General features: G+C 48.9%; 2 protein-coding genes and 1 pseudogene across 2 annotated transcripts; all 3 read left to right on the top strand.

The window, feature by feature from the left end:
- Nucleotides 1-7,781: 7,781 nt before the first annotated feature.
- Nucleotides 7,782-11,679, top strand: LOC125534747 (protein FAR1-RELATED SEQUENCE 5-like; annotated as a pseudogene).
- A 9,356-nt stretch (nt 11,680-21,035) lies between these two features.
- On the top strand, nt 21,036-22,741 carry LOC147982971 (glyoxylate/hydroxypyruvate reductase HPR3-like). The gene is made up of 2 exons (XM_087542767.1): nt 21,036-21,967; nt 22,053-22,741. The coding sequence occupies exons 1-2, from the start codon at nt 21,539-21,541 to the stop codon at nt 22,572-22,574; spliced, it is 951 nt and encodes a 316-aa protein (XP_087398893.1). The 5' UTR covers nt 21,036-21,538; the 3' UTR covers nt 22,575-22,741.
- Nucleotides 22,742-22,972: 231 nt separating this feature from the next.
- LOC125535109 (7-deoxyloganetin glucosyltransferase) lies at nt 22,973-25,598 on the top strand. Its single transcript, XM_048698162.2, has 2 exons — nt 22,973-24,385; nt 24,495-25,598. Exons 1-2 carry the CDS (start codon nt 23,875-23,877, stop codon nt 24,929-24,931), a joined length of 948 nt encoding a protein of 315 aa, XP_048554119.2. The 5' UTR covers nt 22,973-23,874; the 3' UTR covers nt 24,932-25,598.
- Nucleotides 25,599-25,604: the final 6 nt, after the last annotated feature.

Raw genomic sequence — 25,604 nt, forward strand, 5'->3', positions numbered from 1 at the left:
CAGTAATGTGTTTGTCTCCCGTCCGTGCGTCTCTCCTCTAAGAAAAGACGGCTAAGGTTTCTGCCTCCTGTCTGCGGCGCCGTCGATCTGCCACGTCTCATGTGGTCTTAGAGCCATGGGTGCACGGTGGATCCCGACTCTTGCTGGCGGGAGGGCTCCGTTTTTAGGTGCTTCTTCAAATTTTGTTAGGGTTTTTGTCCTGCTCAGGAAGACGAGAAAGCGTCGGCTTCTTGAAGATGGATCTCCTTGTCTGGCCATCGTTTTGATGGTGCGTCTAGCATTGTCGGAGGGGGTGTGGACGTGTGTTTCCGGCGGATCTCACGAGATTTGGTTGGTGGTTGTCTTTGGTGAATCTTCTTAGATCCGGTCTTTATTCGTCTTTCTTCATGTGTCTTCAGGTTGGATCCTTTCGATCAAAACTTCTCTTTATCGGCGGTGGTTGCTGTTCTGGTGTGTTGGTCCTATGGGGCCTTAGGACGATGACTTCCCAACTGTCTACTGCAACAAATTATGCCCGACTCCAACGAGGGAGAGCCGATGACGTCGGTGCGCCTCCGGCTCGCTTCAGTGTTTGTAGTCATCGCTAGGTGGTCTAAGAATTTGGATGTAATTTTTTATTATTTCTGACGTTTGTTGTACTGCATGATTAAAGATGAATAGATTGAAACTTTCTTCAAAAAAAAGTATGTTGTCCATATAGAAATCTCTATATACATCTATATCTACCTACTAATAAAGTACGGAGCATTTCTGCCCTTCCGTCGTCATATGTTTTACAAGAGCCTTGATTTTTCTTTAAGTAGCCTGCAATTCAATATTAAGTATCCTTTCTTTGTTGGGCTTCGGCTTAATTGCGGCATCCGCTATCTCGCGCGCCTGCATGGCTGGTTAACATTCCGCGTTCAGGTGTAGTAGGCCCAGTTCGCTTTGTTTTCAGCCCCTTAAATCTCTGGCTTTTATTATTTATAGATAATATTGTAAACATGATTATGCTATTACTTTGCAACCGTAACTTGGATTCAAATAATTTGTATATGTAATTTGATCAAAAATGATTAGCTTCCAATCATGCTATTATTTGTTCCTATTAACCACTTTAAAATTTTGTTCAGGACATAAACTTAATTAACCTAATTAATTGCTATGGTGTATTTTTGAGAAAAATCTAACACACAATATAACTTTTATATATATTACAAGGGCCTATATAACACACAATATAACACACTATGAAGTATGTTACAAGGGCCTATATGGATTAGAGGGAGTATGAGTGATCTATTTCAGTGGGCATATAGGAGTAACTAGACCATGAAGGCGCGTGTTGCCGCGCCCGTTCATTTTAAGAAGCAAATAAAATGAATAATATAACATCTTGTAAATTTGGAGCAGTTGGACCAGGAATTTAAACGTCCGGTGGGGTCTTAAAAAAAGCATGGATTAGGTTCAATATTACTGCCCAAATTTTAAAAATTTAAATTACAGTGTGTCCACACAGGTGGTTGGAGATATTTAAATCGAAAATTCTTTTTTGATAATCATTTAAGTCAAAACTAATGCACACACGTAAATGCTTTCATTTTCTACATTTTCGGCCCATCGCTTAAAGAGGTTAAAAAATGGGTGGAGCAGAAAACTGAAACGTAATATCATCTTAGAAGTTAGCATTTCTACTTTTGCACAAAATTAAATCATAATAAGTCATGTCCTCGGGGAATTCAAGTCTTTTTTGATAATTATTTAAGTCAAAACGAACGCACGCACGTAAATACTTTTGCATCAGAAAAGATGAATGGCCGAATTAGAGATGCATGTGGCTGTCCTCAAAGACCTTCAGCACATTTGCAATTCCCAACATGAGAGTGGTTCTTCTACACCCACTCTCGGTGCACCCACGGTGCACCCACGCAAGAAAACATATCAAAACATTTCGAAAAAATCTGAAACTTCGTGGAAATGATCATCAACAAATGTTATGGGGGCTTGAAAAATTTGGTGGCCAAATAACATTCGAGGAGCTCTCTACAAAAAAGACAAAATCACTGAAAATTAGTCAAAATGTACGTACATTGTTTGAGCAGATTTTGCAATTTTGTCTTTTTTGTAGAGCGCTTCTCGAATGTTATTTGACCACCAAATTTTGCAAGCCCTCATAACATTTGTTAATCATCATTTCTACAAAGTTTCATATTTTTTCGAAATATTTTAATATGTTTTCTTGCGTGGGTGCACCGAAAATTGGTGCAGCCACTATTTTCCCTTCCCAACATAGGTGGGGAATATAAAACAGATTTTTCATGGTCAGCGCACAAGAGATCTCTACAAAGGAACGAACATGAAAGATGAGATAGAGCTAAAAAGATGAGACCTGAGGCGGGTAATGAGTATCTTGATGCCATCGTCCTGCGTAAGCACCAAGCTAATGCAGTACTTAATATTGGCCGAGCGCTCCTCTGAATACATGAGTGGTTGTGCAGTATGTTGCAGCCAGAGCGAGAATAAAACCAAAACATGAATCAGTCACCAGAATCAAATACCTGTACAGACTGCATCTTGAAGAAACCAGCACCAGACGACGTCGTTCTTCTCGGCCCGTCGTTGAGTGATTCGTTCAAACACGCGAGTGACCGCGAGAGTAGAGAGCAGATGGCGGCATGTACGTACCATCATGGAAGGAGGAAGAGGAGCCACCAGAAGGCTACCGGCAACTGGGAACTGTCCATTACTGCCGCTAGTGGAAGATCGCAATTAGGTTTCAGTAAGCACTTTGAAAAAAAGGGGACGGTAAAGCTTCCTCGTCGTTCCAATGCCGCCCGCCTCTATTTTTTTTTTTGAGGGAATAATGCCGCCCGCCTCTAGATGTGCCGAGAGAAGCTGAAAGTAGGTCGTCCCTTCGAGAAGCCGCAAGCGTGCAGGCCCGGCACTCTTGTACGGACCCAACCCCAAACTAATGATGTGAAAGTTTCTCGGCCCGTTTTATGATAGGCCATCCTGATCAATCCCTGGAGCAGCGGCCAGAGACGTCGAGGCCTGCATGACAGGGATGGTACCGATGAAGAAAAAACCTAGGTGCATGGTGGGACGACCAGGTGATCCGGGGCGTTCGTTTGCGGGATCCGAGGGCTGACTAACTCAGGGCATCTCCAGCCGCGCCCCTAACAGGCCCCCCAGGCCATTTTTTCGACGCCGGCGCCGAAAAAACGGCCCAGTCGCGCTCCCAGGACGTCGAAAATCGCCGGTTCGGACCTTTTTTCCGCCCGGCGGTCACAGGCCGAACCCGGCGCGCTGGAAAGCAGTTGGGGGCTCCGGCGCTAGGGAAAAGCACGCCTGGCCCACACCGACAGGGGAAAAGTCAAGGTTTTCTTCCCCCGACTCGCCTCGCACCCCCCGCGCCCTCGGCCACCACTAGCTATATCCCGGCGACGGCCGCCGCCCTACTTCGCTAGATAGACATTCCCCGCCGGAAAATAGCAGCACTTCGCCGCGGCAGCCCCTCCCACAGCAGCTGGGCGTTTCCGGCCGCGGAGGCGCGGTTTAGCGGCGGGTACACGCCCACCGAGCGCAAGGTGTTCGGCGTTTTGCCTGTCTCGGCGATGGACTCGGATGACGAGAAAGAGCTCGCCGCGTTGCTGGAGGAGGAAGCCGCGGCCGACGTCCAGGAAGAAGAGCATCTCATGCTGCTCGCTGCCCTCGCCCAGCTGCTGGCGAGCAATGAAAAGCCGCGGCGAGGTGGCTCGGCGCCGGGGCGGGTGAAAGCAAAGAACCGGCATCGTCTCGAAGGCTACTGCATGCTCTACTCCGACTATTTCGCTGTTGCTCCACTTCATGGCGAGAAAACATTTCGGCACCGTTATCGGATGAGCCGAAAGCTCTTCCTCAGGATTGTGAATTCCATCCGGGAGTTCGACAACTACTTCAAGTGCAAGATGGATTGCACTGGCGCTCTTGGATTCACCTCCATCCAGAAGTGCACGACAGCGATGAGGATGCTTGCATATGGAGCTCCCAGTGATTCACTCGACGACTATGGGCGCACGGCCAAGTCCACCAGCATAGAGTGTTTCTACAAGTTCTGTCGGGCAGTGGTGGCAGTGTTTGGGCCACAATACTTGAGAACACCCAATGCGGAAGACACTGCTCGGATCCTAGCCCAGAATGCAGCAAGAGAATTTCCTGGGATGCTTGGAAGCATCGACTGCATGCATTGGAAATGGAAGAATTGCCCATTTGGTTGGCATGGGATGTACAAAGGCGCCAAAGGCGGTTGCAGTGTGGTGCTTGAGGCGGTAGCCACACAGGACCTCTGGATTTGGCACTCCTTCTTTGGTATGCCAGGAACTCACAATGACATCAACGTGCTGCAGTGCTCTCCTGTTTTTGCCAAGCTCGTTGAGGGCCATTCTCCTCCGGTGAACTTCGAGATCAATGGGCACCAATACAACAAGGGGTACTACCTAGCAGATGGCATCTATCTGAGATGGTCGACATTTGTGAAGACGATCTCAAACCCTGCGGCATGAGGCAAGAATGTCTGGTTTGCGAAAGTTCAGGAGGCTTGCAGGAAGGATGTCGAGCGGGCATTTGGTGTGCTCCAATCTCGATTCGCTGTTGTTCGGTACCCCGCTCAGACCTGGTCCAAAGATCAAATGTGGGAGATTATGACTTGTTGTGTCATCTTGCACAACATGATCATCGAGAGCGAGCAAGAAGACCCAGTGTTTGACACTGAACCATACTACAGGCAGGGTCCTCTAGCCGAAGTTGATCACCATCTACCGGCAATTTGGACTGCCTATCTCAGTATGCGTCAGGAGATCCGAGACCCACAGGTGCATCATCAACTGCAGAAAGATCTGATTGAGCACCTATGGAGGCTCAAGGGGGACGCCGTGTGATAAAATACGAGTTTTTATTTGTTGAACTATATAATTTGTATTGAACTATTTGTTGTTGTACTATTTTGTTGAAGTATTTGATTTTTCTGTGATGAAATATGTGATAAGAAATAATTGTGTTGATAATTGAACGCCGAGACACGGCGAAACCACACCGAATATGGGCCTATTCTCGCCCATATGGGCCCTTTATTCGTCGAAATTGGGCTGCAACGTGGGCCAATTTCGGCGCCTGGGGGCGACGACTGGGCGCAAAACCGCCCCCAGCGCCGATTGTATCGCCGGCTTGTCCCCAGGAGGCGATTTTTATGCGTCCTGGAGGGGCAACGGCTGGAGATGCCCTCAAATCGCTGTGGTGGCTCCTGGCTAGCTACATCTTACTGTTTCTCAATAAAGAAAGCAGAGAACAAAGGTGTGATCAATAGGGATAAAAAAAGAACGGGAGATTCAAAAAAAAGGAGAATAACACACAAAAATTGGTATTAATACCAAAGCCGTGGCATGCATGCAATGCAATAATAAAAGGAATTAATACCTAGGACGTGGGAGGGCACACATATATGCGTTGCTGCGCGGTATGCGACCATTATGTGCGACAAAAATAAAAGCGTTGAGTTGTATGCACTAAACTAGGATTGTTTTGCTCAGGTCTAGATAAATCTTTTATTAATCTTCAAGCATATGCAAAAATTGCCTAAAACACATTTAACAGAATCATTTTATTGAGATCAGCCATGAGTTCGATGAAGCCTAGAGCGAAGACATCTCTCCAATTCCCTAACACAAAGATCTCCTTCCTCCTTCACAAGAAAAACTCTTCTCCTCCCGTCGGCGCTGCCGCCGGTCCGTCCCATCTCCGATGGCCTCTAGCCCATGGAGGTGTTGAGGATCTCGCCCCCCCCCCCCCTCGCCGGCGGGAGGGATCCCGTTCTCGTTCTCATTAGATTAAGAGTCTTGGTTGGGGCTATGTGGCGGCGGTGATCTCCCTTGGTAGGAATAATGTCTCCCACGCTCTATCCCCGTCCCGATGGTGCGTCTAGCATCGTCGGAGGGAGTGTGAAGGTTTGTCTCCGTAGGATCTTGCGGGATTCAGTCGGTGCTGGTCTTCGGTGGATCTATTTGCATCCAATCTCCGTTCGTCTCCGTTTATGTGTTTACAGGTTTGATCCTTCTGATCTACGACTTTCTTCATCGGCGATTGTTGCTACTCTGATGCGCTGGTCCTATGGGGCCTTAGCACGGCGACTTTCCGACTGTCTACTACAACAAGGTTTGTCCGGCTCCGATAAGGGAGGGGCGATGATGGCGACGCGCCTTCGGCTCGCTTCAATGCCTGTAGTCATCGTTAAGTGGTCCACGAACATGGTTGTAATTTTTATTGGGTCGCGCTAACTGCCACATGTGTGGCGTGGATGGGAACCCGCCCGCACGCCTCATGTGGCATGGACGGGAACCCGCCCGCACGACCCCGTCCGCGCGCATAAAAGCGCGGCCCGCACGTCCGCTGTGTGGCAACCCCGCCCGCACTGCCTCGTCCGGGCCAGACGACCCACTGCCCGCACGACCCAGCCGTTCCCGGCCTCGTCCCCTCTCTCGTCTGCCGCCCTCGTCCCCTGCCTGTCGAACCCCGACCTCCGTCGCCGGCCATCTCTGGTTGCCATGGCAACCAGGGCAGATCCGTAGTGCGCTCCCACCGCAAACCACACCCCTTATCTCCCCCACCCCATCCCACCCCCCCATCCCCCACTCCAACAACGCCCTCCAAAGACGACCAGCTAAAAGCAGGTGAATCTCCCGATCTCCCTACTGCTTCTCATCCTTCTTTCTGGGCAGAAAATTGCAAAATTACCGACGAAGTTGGCAACTAGATCCATCCTACAGCGGTAAAACACTACGTAAGTTGTGTGTCTGCACAGTTGCCAAGCAGAATGCACTAGATCTGCCATGTAATACGCTAGAGATAACCGTAAGTTCTCACTAGATTGATGCACGTAGTTGGTAAATGAATGGATGTGCAGGAATCCATAAAAAGGGAGAGAAAATTGAGAAATTTGGAGTATTGGGGGGTGTGAAAATTAATTGCCATTGGTGTCTAACGTCAATTGCCACCTATCATTGTCGTCAACTGCCACCATGTCAACTTATTGCTTGCCATCCTATTGTAGAGGCTGATGCCATCGAATCAAACGGATAGCTAGCACCCAGATTTTAGAAAAGATAGTGGATGTGCATGTCCTACTAGCCATGATATGTTGGTTGCCTACGCATGAAAATGTGATAACACTAACGTGTTAACTTCTACATGCAAGCAGCACAATGATAAATTTTTTTGTGGATTGTTGATGCCTTCTTGTTCATCCAGTGATTGAGAACACATCGGAAAGAAGCGAGACACAGAAAGAATGAATCACGAAGATGGCGCTGATGCTTGGGGTTCTCAAAGGCCAGAAACGCCCCCTTTGGATGCATCAGAGTACAGTCAGCTCATCTCTGCGGGGCCGTTGCTGCCACTACTAGAACAGTATGCAGGCGTAGGTATGATGCGTGCTAAACAATGAAGAGAACAGTTGCCATATTCGCAACGATGAAGATGACATTCTACTTATGTCGTGCACTGTCATTTTTTATGCAGGTTCTTATGACCAGAACACTCTTAGGGGTCCCCCGTGGCAAGTTCAGTCACAAGGCGCTAACGCTGACAAATGTACGGGAAGCCAACTTCAACTAGCTAGTATGGCTAATCAAGGTAATGCAAAACGAAAAAAGAGCACGTACTGCTGTGGACATGAAAAATGAACATGAAAAAAAGATGGCAAAAGGACTCACGAGTTATCACGGGTGAAAAATGCAGAGCCTTCATGCAGCACGTGGCATCAGGCAGCACCCATGTACCTGCCATCGATGTCGTACACAGGTGAGTCCATAAAAATAGTGAAGTTGCGGATGCTCAGTTAGCACAAGGAGCAAAGTTGACAACTACAAATTGCCATGACTGGACATCTACAATTGCCATGGATTAAAAACTACACTTGTCGTCCGTGGAAAACTGTTGTTGCCATCCCTGCACACCTGCAGTTGCCATGGAGGAACAGCTGCAGTTGCCATGTCGTGGGAACTGTAGTTGCCATCTAGGAACAACTGCGGTTGCCATACCGATGCAACTTCAGTTGCCATGCAAGCAAAAACTGATGTTGCCACGTAAGGGCCAACTGCAGTTGCCGTGCTAGCACGAACTACATTTGCCACGAATTGACCAACCACTACTATGCTTACAGGTTATTACGCTGGCGGTGACCCGGCAAATGTCTCCTGGCAAGCTTCACAAATTGCAGGTGGAGCACGTCATTATGGTGTCACAGACCACACAAGATGGTCAAATACAGCACAACAAGGTAAAAGGAAAAATCTGAACCAAAAAAACAGCGCTACATTTGCTATTTGTAGTTATTTGTAGGCAAAACAATAGTTGCCATGTTTGTTGAACAGTAGCTGCCATGACTGGACAGCTACAGCTGCCGTACATGTCCACGCGCAGACTCACGGCTTGCTGTCTGAAATGATGTCATGCCAAATCACTCGAAGATGGTGTGATCCGTTGCGATACACATGTTATCCAACACAAAAATCTTACTCTCGTACCTGTTTTTTCCTATTACAGAACCTACAACTACAATGCATAGTGGCGCAGGAACATCTACTGCGGGGAGCTCTGAACGCACGGAAGACGCGTTCCACCAACCAGCAGACAATCATGCCGCAAACAATTTCGAGTCAGAGTCGGGAATGGCAATCATTCCAGCAATGCGGCAAGCACCCCTTTGAACACAAGCACTGGAAACACTCAGGTGGATGGGACTGCCGCTGATACTGAAGTGAATGATGAAACTGACGACGACGCACAAGGGGATGAAGATGGTGGGAAATCAGAGATCGTGGTACCTCAGCCACCGTACATTGGGCAGAGATTTGAATCGTTCGAAGCAGCAAAGGAATACTACCAGACATATGCAAAGTTCCATGGATTTGCGGTCAACACCGAGTACCATAGGAAAATTAAGAAAACTAACGAGTACAGCAGAGGTGAGATGAGGTGCCACAAGGCGCGGAGGAACAAGAAGGGGAAAGGCGATGCGCCTGTCGTTCCGGAACGAAAGAGAGGTATCATTCTCAAGACTGAGTGCCCTGTCCGGTGTAAGCTAAACGTAGATGGAGCACAGTGGGTGGTCAATGAATATTTTGACGAGCACAACCACCAACTTATAAAGAAGTTCGACCTGGTGAAATTTCTGACCGCCCACGGAGGGTTCACCCCTGTCGAAAGGCAATTCGTAAAGCTGCTACATGATTGTAACGTCGGTCCATCAAGAATGGTGCAGATACTATCTCTCATCCACAGCAAAAAGGGGACTCTGAGTAGCATGCCGTACATACCAGCTGACGTCACAAACCTACAGGCCAGGTACCGTAGAGAGAGCAAGTTGGCAGACATAGAGGCCACAATTGCCTACTTCGATGCGAAAGCCAAGGAAGATCCAGATTTCTTCTACAGGATAAGGTTGGACGATGAGGACCGTGTCAGGAACATGTATTGGGTGGATGGTGCTGCAAGGAGAGCCTACAAACATTTCCGAGATTGCATTTCATTCGACGCGACGTACCTCACCAATATGTACAAGATGACATGCGCTCCGTTCATAGGAATAAATAACCACAATCAGTCGTTGCAGTTTGGCTGCGGGCTCATCCGGAACGAAGACACGGATGGGTACGTTTGGCTGTTCAAGACCTTCTTGGAGTGCATGGATGGACTTGCTCCGATGAACATAATAACAGACCAAGATTTCAGCATGCGTGCAGGCATAGAGGAGGTCTTTCCGTTGGCAGTGCACAGGCACTGCAGGTGGCACATTATAAAGAAGGCTGAGGAGACGCTAGGACCGTTCTTTGCTGACCGTCCAGAGCTTCACAAGGCATTCGAGCTGTGCGTGGACCACAGCTTGACGGTGGAGGAGTTTGAAAGGAGCTGGATGGCCATGACTGAAACACATCAAGTCCAAGACAACGAGACTCTTGTTAGCCTGTGGGAGAAGCGAATGTACTGGGTGCCGGCCTACTTCATGCAGTGCTTCTTCCCCTTTCTGCAGACTACGCAGCGCAGCGAGGGGTTCAATGCTGTTTTGAAGCGGTACGTCAGCCCTGGCAACTCATTGCTACAGTTTGCCAAGCAGTACACAGCTTTGCAACAAAAAATTCTGGGATCTGAGCTACAGCAAGAAGCGACCACGGCACTAAAGCAGCCAAAATTGCTAACGTATTTACCGATAGAGAGGCAAATGAGCAAGATATACACCAACAAGATCTTTAACAAGTAAGTTAGTTGCGTTACCGTCTTATTTGCAGAAAAAGCACCAAGTCAGTAGGTGCCTTATAGAGTGCAATGCAGTTGCCATGATATGCAGTTTCCATGTTTAATGAAATACTGTTTGCCATGCTTACTCAGCTGCATGTTGCCATGTTCAATGAAAATTCTGTTTTGCCATGCTTGCTCGGGTGCATTTTCCTTGTTGAATGAAGTGCAGTTGCCATGTTTAATGCACTGTGCTTCCATTGGGGCATGTTGGCATGCAAATGCCAATGTCAACTAGAAAAAATGTTATATTGGCGACACATATGCTGAAATGCAGTTGTCATGTTTAATAAAATGCATCTGCCATGTTTGTTGAAATGCAATTGCCATGTTTACTCAACTGTAGATGCCATGTTTAAATAAAAGGGCAGTTGCCATGTTTTATGCAATGTGCTTCCATTGGGGAATGTTGGTGTGGAAAAATGACGATGTCCAGTTGAAAATGTACTACAGTTGCCATGTCTAGTGTACTGCATTTGCCATGTCTAGTGTACTGCATTTGCCATGTTCAACGTACTATATTTGCCATGTTCAATGAACTATGTTTGCCATGTTCAAACAAAATGTATTTCTATTTCCATGACAACATAAGGTGGTACAAGAAAAGAGCGCACGATAGTTTAACAAAAAACACACAAAACTTGCAGATTCCAGGAAGAAATAAAGTGTGCCAGCATGTTCACGGCTTTCCAGGTGGACGAACATACGTTCAAGGTGTGTTCTATTTTGGGCATGTCAGATTCAGAACCTAAAGACCCGGAAAAAGGAAGGAACTACTTCGTCAAAGCCTCGATAGGCAAAGGCGAGTACTACTGCCAATGCTGCAAGTTCAAATGGGACGGCATTGTGTGCTGTCACATACTAAAAGTAATGGACATGAACGTTGTGGCACGGATGCCCCACCATTTCATAAGGAGGCGATGGACTTGGGACGCTGACGACGCGTTGGCGCCGCAGACAACACACGCAGTTCTGGCTGTGCATGACGAGAGACCTGAGTCAACCATGGAAGCCGTGAGGCACGTTGTGCTGACAAAGAACTATGTTGAGATAATTGATGAAGCGTGCAAGAGTGATGAGACAGCGAGAGTCGCAGAAAAACACAGGAAGGCACTGAAAAGAGAGCTTGATGAGATCAAGAAGAGGAAAGCTGAGGAAGCCTTACACCGGCTCCCCCGCACATCAAGTGTGCCTTCATCCACGGGGCCATCATCTGAAAACTCGGAGATAGGATCTGGAACAGCAAGCACACAGACCCAGGTCAGGAACCCACCCCGTTCCATCACAAAGGGCCGTCCAAGAGAGGTAAGGTACAAGTCGGGATTGGAGATCCAAGCAAAACACAAGAAAACGAAGAAAGGGGCGGGCAATCCATGAGCAAAAATTGGGGCGATGTGACATGGTCCTTGTGGACGTTTTGTTTTGTACCCTAGATTATGAGAATTTTTTTTAAAAAAATTGGGAGAATGACTCTTGAGGGGCATCAGAAGTGGAAAGAAAATTCATTGAATGGATAAATGCAGTTGCCATGTTATGGGTACTTAATCTGCCATGTTATGTGTAGTTAATCTGCCATGTTATGTGTAGTTAGTCTGCCATGCTATTTTATACTAAATATGCCATGCTATTTTATACTAAATATGCCATGCTAGTTGTACTGGATCTGCCATTTTAGTTGTACTGGATTTGGCATGTTAGTTGTACTGTATCTGCCATGTTAATTATGCTGGACTGCCATGTTGTTTGTACTGTATCTGCCATGTTAGCTGTACTGAAAATATGCCATGGTATTCCTGATGACTCTGCATGGCATATATTTCCATGACAATACGACGCGGTTTAGAGACATATAGTGTGTTGTGTGCAATGTATGGGAAACAAGTTGGAAAAAGCGTAACGTGCATAAACCGCAACAAAGGTTGTGGCTACATGATCAACCTACCCATGCTAGCCGGTGCAGTTAGCGATGAAAAAGAAGAAGCAAAACAACCAAAATGAAAAACGACGATGACTTTCACTACCCATGTCTGATGAACTACATTTACCATCTTTTTTAAAACATCGTAGGCGCATTCGAAACAGCAAACCGGTGCTAGAAACGATGAAAGCATTGTAATAATGACAAACATAAAAACATATCTGCTGTAACGCCTAAAATAGGTTCATGTCCACACATATATTACAGAAACTATTCAAATGTCGCTCACACACCACCACTACATAGTTAGGCGACGCGGGGTTGCAGTCATAACATAGCACACAAACATAGTTTTCAACGAGAAACAAAGAGATAGCACCTTACATTCTTCGGCAACAGAATGTAAGGTATACGTCCGGTGTGTAACGCCACGTGATCACTTGTACTTCTTGATGACTTTCTTGACAGCTTCCTCCACGAACTCGCGTGCTCCGGACCGCTTGTTGAAATCTTCATTCGTCAACCAGTTCCATGTGTAGATTTTCCGGAGCTCAACGACCGTTGCAGCTGTAATAGGGGGGACAATTCTGCCTTCCCACTTTGCAAAGTATTCCAGCGCGTGAAAGCCACAGTCCGTCCTGCATGAGGAAAAGAGTCAGGTGAACACGCAAAAAGGACAGTCGTAACAAAGATAGACTTCAATTCAGATGTGACAACAAAAGAGGGGTTGGATTGATGTAAATGGCACATGAAGGAAGGAAGAAATTACGTGTTCCCTTGCTTCGCAGTCGCCACATACTCAGTCGGGAAATGCCTGATCTGGACCTTTGAATGTTCGTAGTGACGGTTCCATGTCTCTTTGAGGTTGTTAATGAAGAATTTGGCATGCGTAGTAAGGTCTGCATCAGCTTACGAACGGATTGAATCAAGCACCTCAAAACGTTGGTTCTTCAGGTCAAGACAGATCGCATAGTGGTGAGCACACTTGTCGTGTGGGTCATGTGGTGCAAGCTCCTGGAACATGGGGAACATGACCTGCATTTAAAAGTGAAGAAATGAGAAGCAGAGTTCACATAAAGAACAGCAGACGGACAAAAAAAAGAATCACGTAGAATGTTTGGTTATGGGTGGGGGTAGTTGAAAGAAAGTTGCTGTCCATGTATGAACAAAATGTGCCATGTATTTTATTATCAAGTTGCCACATAGTTTGCACGGGATGCAAAAATCAAGAAGTCAGTGTGCACGGCAGCTGTTGCCATATGAAAGCAGCTGTCACGTAAACACAAGTGCAGATAATGGCAAAAAAGCACACCTTGTGAAAAAATAGTGCAGACAGTGAAGGAGTACTCACATATTTCTTCAGTGTGAGCTTGAAATCACCGTGTTGGGCAAAGTTCTTCCTCAGGATTTTGTGGTGGAAGTCACCATCCCATATTTTGCAGGTGACACTGTAATGCATAATTGTCTTGTCGGCGCACACATCAGTGTGGTTGTTGATGTAGTCAATCCCGCATGCAACTACATTCGTCGACATTTTGCCGTTTGGCCTCACGGACTCAGCAAGATCACCCAGGTTGACGTACGTCGCTCCGCATTGAATGATTTTGGTTCTGTCCAAACATGAGCTGTATGAAAACAATATAACATGGAAGAATCATGCCTACTAAGTAAAAAAAATTATGAAAGAACTAAAACGTAAGTGGATCGTGCATAGAAAGTACGAAGGAGGTGAATGGTAAAAAAGGAGCAAAGCAAAATGAGATATTATGGGGTGTGGTCGTTTACGCTTTCAGCTCCTTCATGTGCTTGCCGCTGGACCTCGCATTTCCAAACCGCTTGACGATATCGTACAACTGGGTCTGTTCCTTAGTGGCCCTGAATTCGGGCTCGTAGTCTTCCGCGGGAGGTGGGTGCACTACCCTCTGCTGCCTCACAGAACCAGGAGTGGCACTCCTAATGGTCTCCTCAGATACCGTGTCTGCAGCCACGTTGGAACTTGATTGCCCTTGCCCTCATGATGACCTCCTCTGCAATGCTGCCTCCTCAATCATGCGGTAAGTTTCGTCAAGGGACGGTGAAATCTCCTCAGGGGTGGCTGCAATGATAAAAAAATGGCTTACGATACCTAGGAAATCGAAAACAGATGGTTTGTGAGAAGATAGGGTGCATGATGTGAGATGTGGGTACAAAAAAGTGGGGCAGTTGCCATGTGTGGTTAACTACAGTGGCCATGTCATAGCAACTACAATTGCCATGTAGTTGCACTGTAGTTGCCACCTAGTTGGACTGTAGTTGCCATGTCACAGCAACTACAGTTGCCATGTTGTGTCAACTCCACTTGCCATGTGATTGCCGTGTGAAAAAATGCAGCATGGAAACAAAAAGTCCAGGTGACATGGTGTCGCAGATCAGTTGCCATGTGTGATGCACTGTGTTTGCCATGTGACAGCAACTACAGTTGCCACGTAGTTGCCCAAACGTCAAATGCAGCATGGCAGCAAAAACAAAATGTAGGTGACATGGTGCATCAAATCTAGATGCCATGCCATCACATGTCAGTTGCCATCACAAAGTGAGAACCCCCCGAAAAAATATGTTTGGGACAAAAGTCAAACTACAAAAGATGTATACAAGAAAAATCATAAGGGCATGGCAAGTGTACCTTGCACAATCGGCTCTGCGAACTTGACAGCCTTCCTGCCCTCGACCATTGGCTACGCCATCATTGCAGGCATGCCTCCTGGGAAAGCAAAGGCAACTGGCATAGGATCTTGCACCACCGGTTGATCTTGACTGATGCGAAGGCTGAACCTCGGTGGGGTAAAGGCCATTGGGTGCCTCTCATTCCTACTGGCCAGACCACGAACGACTTGCGGGGAAGAATCCAAGGGTGAAAGATCAACAAACATATCTAAATCGGCCGCTACAGAATGATCGACCTTATTTGCAGGGCGGGACGTGTTGTCAGCGGTATCAGCCGCAGCTTTCATGACAATCTTCTTGTTTGGGCTGTAGGGGACACGGACATTGACTGGGAGCCTGGAAGTGCGCAGATTTATGCTGGGGATTTCCACTGCGGGTAAAGGCGCAGTCTGCTCCGGGTGTTCACCTGCGTCGCTCGTGCCCGGCTTGACACCTGCATCAGTTGTGCTCCGGTCTTCCGGTTTCTCCGTCACATTGCTTTTGGCAGGTGGCGGGAACATTGTGGACGCAGGAACAAAACCAGACTCATCTCTCCTGCTCCTGGCTACAGCCGGTGCGTTCGGTATGTCTGTTGGTTGCTTGCGGGGCTACGACGCCTAGGTGGTAGACCAGACGCGAAACAGCCGCCTTAGCAGTATCTGCACCGTCAGGAGCTGGAGCTGTTGTGCCAGGACTCTCACCTGTAGATGGCATGTCCTTGTGAACTGCCGCCTCGACCGCTTCTGTCGTGGACACAGGAGTGCCACCGCGCACGCGCTTGGATTCAGTGTCAGATGAGCGGGAATCTTCCTTGCCTAGGTTCGTCTCGGGAGCGTCCACTTCAACGCTTGCTGATGGGGTGGCATGGCTCACAGCAGCATCCTTCATTGCCAGAAGAGTTGGCAGTATTTCAGCTGTCCTGGCAGATACCGACTCGTCACTCCCCGATGTACGGATGCCTGTTGTTCTAGCCTGCACATCTGCAGCCGGCGGAGATGGTCGGCCACTTGCATCAGAGTTGGTGGGAGCGGTCAACGGTGCAGCAACAGTATTGTCGCCTGGTGCCTCGTGTACATCTGAGTTGCCCCCTGTTGACAACTTTGAATGCAGGCGTTCGAGCGGGTCCTTACTGATATGCTTGGACCCACGCATAGTAGTCTTCTTCACCCTGCAAAAAAACGAAACACATGAAAAAGGTATTTAAAAAATGAAACAAAATTATGTTTGCCTTGGTAGAAAATCTTAAAAAAATGGAAAACAGGTGGAAAAGCTGGTAATTGTCATGTAAGGGGAACATGAGTTACCATGCGTCATAGTTAGCAGTTGCCATCCAGCAGCAGTTGCCATGTTAGCAACCTTGAATAATGATAAAAATGTCTGATCTGCCTAGGGGTGGGATGAGCTCACAAGCCAACGGTAAAAAGATGGCAGTTGCCATTAGGTGCATTAAAGTTACCATTTTGGCCTACATTCCACTTGCCATGTGAAAACAAATAGGAGTTGCCACACGCTTAGAAAGGAAAGAAAGAACCATTTGGTAAAACAGTGGTTGCCACGTGTGGGGGCGATGACAGAAGACAATGTGACAAGCTAAACGAATGCATTGGAAAATCAAGGAAATATAGCACTATGTCAATGCAAGCGGATGAAAAAACCTACTTCCTGACTGCCTTCCTCAGGTCTGGCAACACGACAGGATCCCCGGTGTTGGTTGTCGTCGTGCGAGGAGATGTCCTGGTGGAAGTGGTGTCACCGGCAATGGGGGCACCTTTGTTCAACCGAGCAGAAACACGGGTTGGCGTTGGCGCCTGTTTCTTCGTAACTGCTTGTCCACCAGCTGTCGGCTCGCTGCACGTATGAGATGGAGTGAAAAAAAAGGTGGCAATTGTCAGTCAGCAATCTCGTTGCCGCGTTTGACAGAACACAAGTGCAAAAAAGAGGATGAGTCTGTTCGAAGAAAATAGACAAAGCAAAAAACTAAGATGAAAGTCGAACCTCTTCCTGGCAGCTACAGGGTCGGTCCTAGACCTCTTGGCAGCAGAACCCTGCCCAACACCCTCTGGAGCCATCCCCCTCTTTGATGGCAAAACCCCCTCGCCTCTCACAGCCGTGTGTTGTTTGACTTTATCTGGTTGGGGGACATCTGTTGCATCCTTGCCCTTGTTACCACCTGCGCGAACTTCAGCATGTTCATCATCATCGGTGTCCTCTTGCAAATTATCCATAACATCGTCGTCATCCTTGCTGAGACCAGCGTCTCCACCTAGTTCATCTTGTGTGTCAGCAGGCTCCTGGGAACTGTTGTAGTCATACCGGCCACGGCAACCGGTTGGCCAGTGTGTACGCTCTGGGACAAATGAAGTGAATTGCCTCACAACCGCATTGCTGTCAGAGCCACTGAGGGACGTCCACCCCTCAACCAACTTCCCGAGCAAGCCGATCATTCCAGATGCAAACTGCCCTATTAGCTGCTCAACAGGTGCCCTCGCCTGTACACGAAACAAAAAGGCATCAATGACCACCCCGTATTGCAATCACTTGCACGACATCGAAAAATACTCCACGGCAAACCATAGATGTAGATCTTTTTAATTACCTCGGTAGGGCAAGACGGAGCTGAGTGCACGTCCATCCACTTCCCAAAGTTTTCAGGCCCCCCAAACACGCTGTAGTCTATAGCATGCTTGGCCATCAGCTGGAGAGAACAAAAAAATAGCTATTATATAAGAGAGAGAATGATGAACACTGACTAGCAGTTCATGTGTTGCAAAAAAAGCAGAACTAACCTGTAGTTTTCCATATTTGGTATCAGTTACCCTGTCTGCAGCAAGCACAGCCTTGACAGCATCGATAGTCCACGCAGAAACAGCAAACTTGTGCGTAGGCGGCGGGCCTCCTGTCCCAGTGAAATCCACGGTGGACAGATCAAGGCAGTCGACGTACATGAGCTGATGTACAACAATTTTAAAAAGAAAGAAAAATCAGTTGCGATCATGGTATTTTGCGAAAAAAATAGGATAATATATGTTCCTACGATCATCAAGTTGAGGTGCATGAAAAAGAGAAAAAAGAAGAAGTTGCCATCTGTATGTGCTAGTTGCCATCATAATGTGATGGCAGTTGCCATCATAGTATGATGGCAGTTGCCATATTGTCATGATGGCAGTTGCCATCATAGTATGATGGCAGTTGCCATATTGTCATGATGGCAGTTGCCACATAATCAACATGGCAGTTGCCATCTTGTTATGATCAGGTTGCCATGCATGAATAAAAAGGTGTTAAAAAAAGTGTTCACAGAAAGGACCGGTAAAAAATACCATTAAATGCAGTCGACAACCCTTCTGGTACACCTTGCTTGCGAATGCATCATGCAGGAAGTCGGCAATGAACTTACACCAATTCATGTTCTTCACATCTTTCAGTTTCGCCTGCACCGCACAAAATTCAGGACAACGAGTTGCCGCGTCAGAAATCCAATGGAAAAAACATCAGAAAACACTGGCAGTGACTAGCTTGCACATGACATCGGAGCAAAAAAATTGAAGGAAAAATAATGTAGTAAAGATAGATCACTCACCAGGATGGGGAAGCATTTGTTGCTTGGGCGAAGAGAAGTGGTCGGCGCGAAAACGGCTGAGATGAGGTACATGAGTAGCTTCATCTTGAAAACATCTCCATGCGTCGTCATGGCCTCCAGCGAATCTGTCACTGCAGACATGTTCGGCATGGATTCCAACCCAGGAAACAAACGGGGGAACAGCGCTTCCTCGATCTCATTGCTGATCTCGTACGGGACTTTGATATGTCCACGAGGCACACCCAAAGTGCAGAATACGGATTCCTCGTTCAGCGGTAGTCTTCCGCGTCCCGGAATCACGAATTCCCTGGAGGCGGGGTCGTAGATCTCACCAAGCCAATCGCATACAGGGTTGACAAGGTTCGTGCACCGGACAGCCATCATAGACTGCATACCCATCTCAGCAGCAGCCCCCTTCTGATCGTCGCTGAATTTGTCAGTCAACGCAGTCAGTCGTTCTTGGGAGGCTCTGTTGCGAATACGTTTCTTCTTCTGCAAAAAACAGACATAAAGTGATCAGTTGTTGCCATGTTTTTGCAAAAAAGAGATCAGTTGTTGCCGCGTTTTGCAATGTAAAGAAATTTTAGTTCGTGTCAGACGACTGCAAGCTCAAGGTGTCAACCATTAACATACAACAGGAGGAAGGGGGGATGTATGAACATTTACCTCATCACCCTCTTTTCTCCGCCCAGTTGCCCGATTACGCTGTGGTGGATCCATGAAATCATCATCGTCGTTTTGACGATCGCCACGAGCCATTCTGTTGAGATGGGAACAGACCAAATTGTCATGGTGGAAATGTAAATGCAAAGAGGTCAGCAAAAACTTGCCACATGCAAAGCATATGTATGGCATCTGATACATTTGATATGCAAATTCGGTTGCCACATTATGCAACCAATTTGCCACACTGTCTTATATGCAGAATGGCAACAGACAGTGTGTTCACACTCTATTTGCCACATGAATATACTATCCAGGTGGCAACAGGCACACTTTATGTGCACAGTGGTTGCCATCCAGTACAGTTGGCTCGTGAATGTACATTGACTACCGATTGTGGCAACTATCACAGTGTGGTTACTATCACATATCATTCGGAAAAACACTGGCCGCAATGAAAATAGCATGATTGTGGCACCTAACACAGGAATTCAGCAAATCTTAGTTGCCACACGGAGAAAGAGCGTGTGTGTGGCAACTATCACATTACTTCAGCAAAATTATTTTCCACATGGAAGAGCGTGTGTGTGGCAACTATCACAGTCATTGAATGAAAAATAGTTGCCATGTGAGAAAGCTTACATGTGGCAACTAACACAGTCATTTCACTAATTTGTTGCCGCAAGGGGAAACACTTTTGTGGCAACTATCAAATTTGTTCAGGGAGTTAGTGGTCGCACAAACATGATAGTTAATATAACTATCAAGTTCGCCTCATACTGCATTTTTAAAACCAAACTAACTAGATCTAGGGTTCAATGGCAACTACCTCGACTTCAAATTCACCCTCAAAATTCTCCCATGAACTGACTGCAAACACAAAATCGAACCAACGCGCATCAAAAACAACCCGGGAGACACCTGCTCAATCCATAGGCAAGACTAGTGCGTGCCTCCGAACAGGCAGAACCACGCCGATGATGCCGCCGCCGCGCCCGCGATGAAACTGACCAGTGCAACCAAAAGCGGCTAGCTGACGACTTCGGCGCCGGCGGGAACGCCGACGCATCGACGAATCGCCTGAATCTCTACGAATCTCGATCGAGGAATCGAACAGGGAGGGAAGGGGAGGAAATGCAGGAAGGGATTGCGAGGGTTGCAGCGAGCAGTACCTTCAACCCGCAGGCGCTCCGGCGAGCCGCTTCGTTCCGGCGAGCACCACCGACGGTCCCGAACACCGTCGATTCTTCCGCCTCCGCCGTCGCCTTCTCCCCTCGCCTTCTCCTTCGATGGTTTGAAATGCGAGTGGGTTCTGCCAGTAACTGCGGTGCGGGTGAGTAAATGGAAGCGTGAGGGAGAGGGGGCAGAGGCGTGCGACGTGTTTGACGTCAACCGCGGTCGATGCGTGGCGTGCGGGCGCATTGCAGTTCCACCGCACGACTCAGATGGCAACCGCTGACCGTGGGGTGGCAACCAACGTGCGGGCGAACCTCCTCGCACATCGCACACGCGCCTCGTCCTACGTGGCGCAAAAAACCGCCCGATTTGTTCCAAGATTCGTGCACAGACCTGCCAACGGTGATGCTTGCGTGTGGTCGGGGTGGTGAACGCCCACACGTGTGGGCGTTAACATTTCCGTTTTTATTACTTTTGTTGTTCTTTATACTGTTATGATTGAAAATGAATAGATTGAAAGTCTCTCGAACAAAAATGCCCTAACACAACTCAACCCGGTCAAAATCGCTGGACAATCCAAATTGGGAGTTGTAATTTTTTATTGGGTCGCATTCAGACATGAGCCTCAAAATATGGCTGACATTCCAACGGTGTTCACCTCCTGGTCTCAGGTGGTGTCATTTTCCAAGTTCAAAAAACAATTTTTTTTTAGAAGAAAAGGGCAGTCCCGCCCCTGTTCCATTTCCATAGAAAATGAAACACACCGAGTACATCATATTACAGACCGCGGGAGGAGATTGAGTATCTCTCCGGCAACATTTTTGCAAAGCAAAACATAAATGACGAACCTAGGCAATAAAGCAACAGTCTGAATAAAACACGCTAAAACATAAACCAGCTACTGGACATTTTTAAGATGAGACAGGAGGCCACATCAACTCTCCACGGAACAGGCTCTCCTCCATGCTCATCAAGCCACCCATCTTTTGCAGGGAGTACAACCCCCAGAGCTCGTTCTTCTTCAGCCTGGCTCTGGCCAGAGCAGCAGCGGTGGTTTTCTTGCCTCCTCCCTTATAGCCGTGTTCAAAAAACAATTGTAGCCGGCTCGGGAGATTCAGCAGCAACGGCTTGGCTTCTAGTCACCCTGACCACCAACCGCGTCCATTGTCTCCGAATCATCAGCTGCTGGATTCCATCCCCTTCTTCCAATAGGGGACATGGCCGCGCCGCCGCCCGCCGACGAGAGGCCGCTGGTGATGCTGGCGCAGCCACTCTTCCCGGAGTTCGCCGCGGCGCTCGCCGGCCGCTACCGGTTCGTGCTGCTCGCGGACGCCGACGCGCCGGCCGCGGCCGAGGTGAGGGTGCTGTTGGTCGGGGGCCTCCCGCTGGTCACGGCCCAGCACCTGGGCGCGCTCCCGGCGCTCCAGCTCGTGGCGTGCACCTCCGTGGGCGTCGACCACGTGGACCTCGACGCGTGCCGGAGCCGCGGGCTCAGCGTGACCAACGCCGGCGCCGCGTTCGCGGCCGACTCGGCCGACTACGCCGTTGGGCTTCTCGTCGCCGTGCTCCGGAGGGTGGCCGCCGCCGACACGTACGTCCGCAGCGGCAGGTGGACGGCCGACGGCGACTATCCTCTCACGACCAAGGTTAGTACCTACTGCTCTACAGTACTATAGACTACTCTGTTCTTGGCCATAAAGAAGAGCATGATTTGAGTCTTGGCGATGGCAGGTGAGCGGCAAGCGGGTGGGGATCGTGGGGCTGGGCAACATCGGCTCGCGCGTCGCCCGGCGTCTCGCCGCCTTCGGCTGCGCGGTCTCCTACCACTCAAGGTCGCCCAAGCCGTCGGCGCCGTACCCGTTCGTCCCGGCGCTGCGTGAACTCGCCGCCGGCAGCGACGTGCTGGTGCTCTCCTGCGCGCTGACGGACGAGACGAAGCACATGGTGAACCGGGACGTGATGGAGGCGCTGGGGAAGGGCGGGGTGCTGGTCAACGTCGGCCGGGGCGGCCTGGTGGACGAGCCGGAGCTGGTCAGGTGCCTCCGTGAGGGCGTCATCGGCGGCGCCGGCCTGGACGTGTACCAGAACGAGCCCGCCGTGCCGCCGGAGCTGCTCGCCATGGACAACGTCGTGCTGTCGGACCACAGGGCCGTGCTCACGACAGAGTCCATCGGCGGCGTGCTTGAGGTCGTCATCGCCAACCTCGACGCCTTCTTCTCGGGGAGGCCGCTGGTCAGCCCCGTGCAACTCTGAAACAAGAACATCACTCACTGGTTAGATGAAATTGACCCGAAATTACATTCTGTAACAAGATGAAGTGATTAAACACACTTGGTTCCCTTATTGCCAATTTCCGAGTGAACACATAATCTGGGAGAATAAGATCTGCAAGAATAGACTTGTCATCACTTCATTTTCAATGTGGCCAAGTTGATCATTTTTAAAATCCGGGTTTGGGGTATTGTATGGACTTGGGTATCTATTTCCTTCGGGACATTGCATACCTTCATGAATTTTATTGGCCCTTGGCGGGGACGTGGCTTCACGCAACGAAATGATTATATATGTAGTGTGAAATGTTTGGAAAGAGCAAAATAGGAAACTTTCCAATAAGCCTCCCTAAACTGCTTGACATTACTCTTTACTCATCTTTTAAAGGACCTTAATAACCAAGTGTGGTTGGCTTTTGTAGCATTACTCCTACAAAAGTTGACGGAAACTCCGACCCAAGATAGATTCTAAGGTAAATACACTAAGGCCTCCTTTGGTTCATAAGATAGAAATGTTGTATGAATAGGAAAATCATAGGAAGTGAGATGACATGCATCTCAATGCCTATAGAGAAAGAGATGTCATTTGATGCATAGGATAGGAATTTTTTCATTGAGTCTTAGCTAATGTTTTTTTTCCTCCAAAATGCGAAGGATTGATTCCTATCCTATATAGTAATAGGAATCCATTCCTACAAACCAAAGGGCCTCAAAGGAAATTTTGCTATACAAATCCTATCCTGTAGAAATCCTATGACATTCCTACAAACCAAAGGAGACCTAAGAGTGCTAGAACTTACGCTGGATGGTCACTTTGGAACAGGTAGCAAAATACACATTTTCAATGCTCCAACTTGCATGTACCGTGCAAATACGGTGTTTTTTTTTGGGTCAGTTAGACAGTTAAAGTGAAGCATCCCCTTCTCCGCAAAAAAAGAAAAGAAAATGGGTGAAGATTTCCGCCAAATAAAACCCTCAAAAAAGAGTTCAAGTGAAGCTACTAGGATGCCAGTTGCGTAGGAAGTCAAAAATGGACGTGCTTATCCAGTTGTATAGGCGTTTCTACGATTAGTCTTCTGATGTGAAGCAACGTGCATGTCCGTTTCAGAAAATTCAAAACCGCACATGCGTACACGTATCGCCACCAGTTGTGACTTTGAACGGTATGAGTCCAATTTCAGGCCAAGTTGGACACTTACTCTCGTGTGCTATATATACAAGCACTGCAACATCCAACTTTCGCATTTACTCCCACAAAACGCAAAATTTCTCGAGGCGACGACATGGCCACGAACCAGAAGAAGCCCCACGCCGTGCTCGTGCCGTTCCCGGCGCAGGGGCACGTCACGCCGATGATGAAGCTGGCCAAGGTCCTGCACCGCAAGGGCTTCCACATCACCTTCGTCAACACCGAGTACAACCAGCGCCGCCTCGTCCGCTCCCGCGGCCCCGGCGCCGTGGCCGGCCTCCCGGGCTTCCGCTTCGCCACCATCCCAGACGGCATACCCACGTCCGATGCCGATGCCGACGCCACACAGGACCCGCCGTCCCTGTGCTACTACACCATGACCACCTGCCTCCCTCACTTGAAGAACCTGCTCCGCGACCTCAACGGTGTGGTTGGGGCGCCGCCCGTGAGCTGCGTCGTGGGTGATGGCGTTATGAGCTTCTGCGTGGACGCCGCCGCGGAGCTCGGGGTGCCCTGCACGCTGTTCTGGACTGCCAGCGCCTGCGGCTTCATGGGCTACCGCAACTTCTGGTTCCTCCTAGACGAGGGCCTGACCCCTCTCAAAGGTATGTATGGCCGGCGCCATGCCCAACTTTGTAGCAACCAGCAACCATTTCCCGAAGATATGTTGCATTGCATATGTGTGATGCTGGGCAGTCTGATTGATCTGAGCAGACGAGGAGCAAGTGAAGAATGGGTACTTGGACACACCGGTGACGCAGGCATGCGGCATGAGCAAGCACATGCGCCTCCGGGACTTCTCGTCTTTCGTCCGCACGACGGACCGCAGAGACATCCTGTTCAACTTCCTGCTGCACGAGGTCGAGCAGTCGGACCGCGCGACCGCCATCATCCTCAACACCTTTGACGAGCTCGAGCAGACGGCACTCGACGCCATGCGCACCATCCTTCCCCTGCCCGTCTACACCATTGGCCCGCTTAATTCCCTCACCGATCAGCTGGTCTCGGAAGGCGATAGCAGCGGCACGCTCGGTGCCATACGCTCCAGCCTCTGGAGAGAAGATCAGTCATGTCTCGAGTGGCTCCAGGGCAGGGAGCCCCGGTCCGTGGTGTACGTCAACTACGGGAGCGTGACCACCATGTCCAAGTAGGAGCTGGTGGAGTTCGCGTGGGGGCTTGCCAACTGTGGCTACGACTTCCTGTGGATCGTGAGGAACGACCTGGTGAAGGGTGATGCCGCCGTGCTGCCTCCCGAGTTCCTCAAGGCCACCAAGGGCAGGTGCCTCCTGGCGAGCTGGTGCGAGCAGGAGGCTGTGATACGTCACGAGGCGGTGGGCGCCTTCCTGACGCACTGTGGGTGGAACTCGATGATGGAGGGGCTCAGCGCTGGGGTGCCGATGCTGTGCTGGCCCTTCTTCGCCGAGCAGCAAACCAACAGCCGCTACGCGTGTGTGGAATGGGGCGTCGGAATGGAGGTTGGTGACGATGTGCGCCGGGAGGTGGTCGAGGCAAGGATAAAGGAGGTGATGGGAGGAGAAGTAGGGAGGGGGATGAGGAGGAAGGCGGCGGAGTGGAAGGAGGTCGCTTCTCGCTCAACCGCTCAACCCGGTGGCAGGTCATTGGCCAACCTTGAGAGCCTGCTCAAAGATGTACTGAAGTGGCCATCAATAACAAATAATTAAGCTGGGTATATAGTCACTCCTTGCAAAATTATAGTGCATATAAGTTTTTCCAAAGTCAAACTTTGTAAACTTTGACTATGTTTATTGAAAACTTAACTACATTTATCAATTAGCCTTCTACCATTTACCCGCTAAACTTTGG

This window comes from Triticum urartu, chromosome 2A (assembly GCF_056163025.1).
Source record: "Triticum urartu cultivar PI428250 chromosome 2A, HENAU_Tu73, whole genome shotgun sequence".
Lineage (NCBI taxonomy): Eukaryota > Viridiplantae > Streptophyta > Magnoliopsida > Poales > Poaceae > Triticum > Triticum urartu.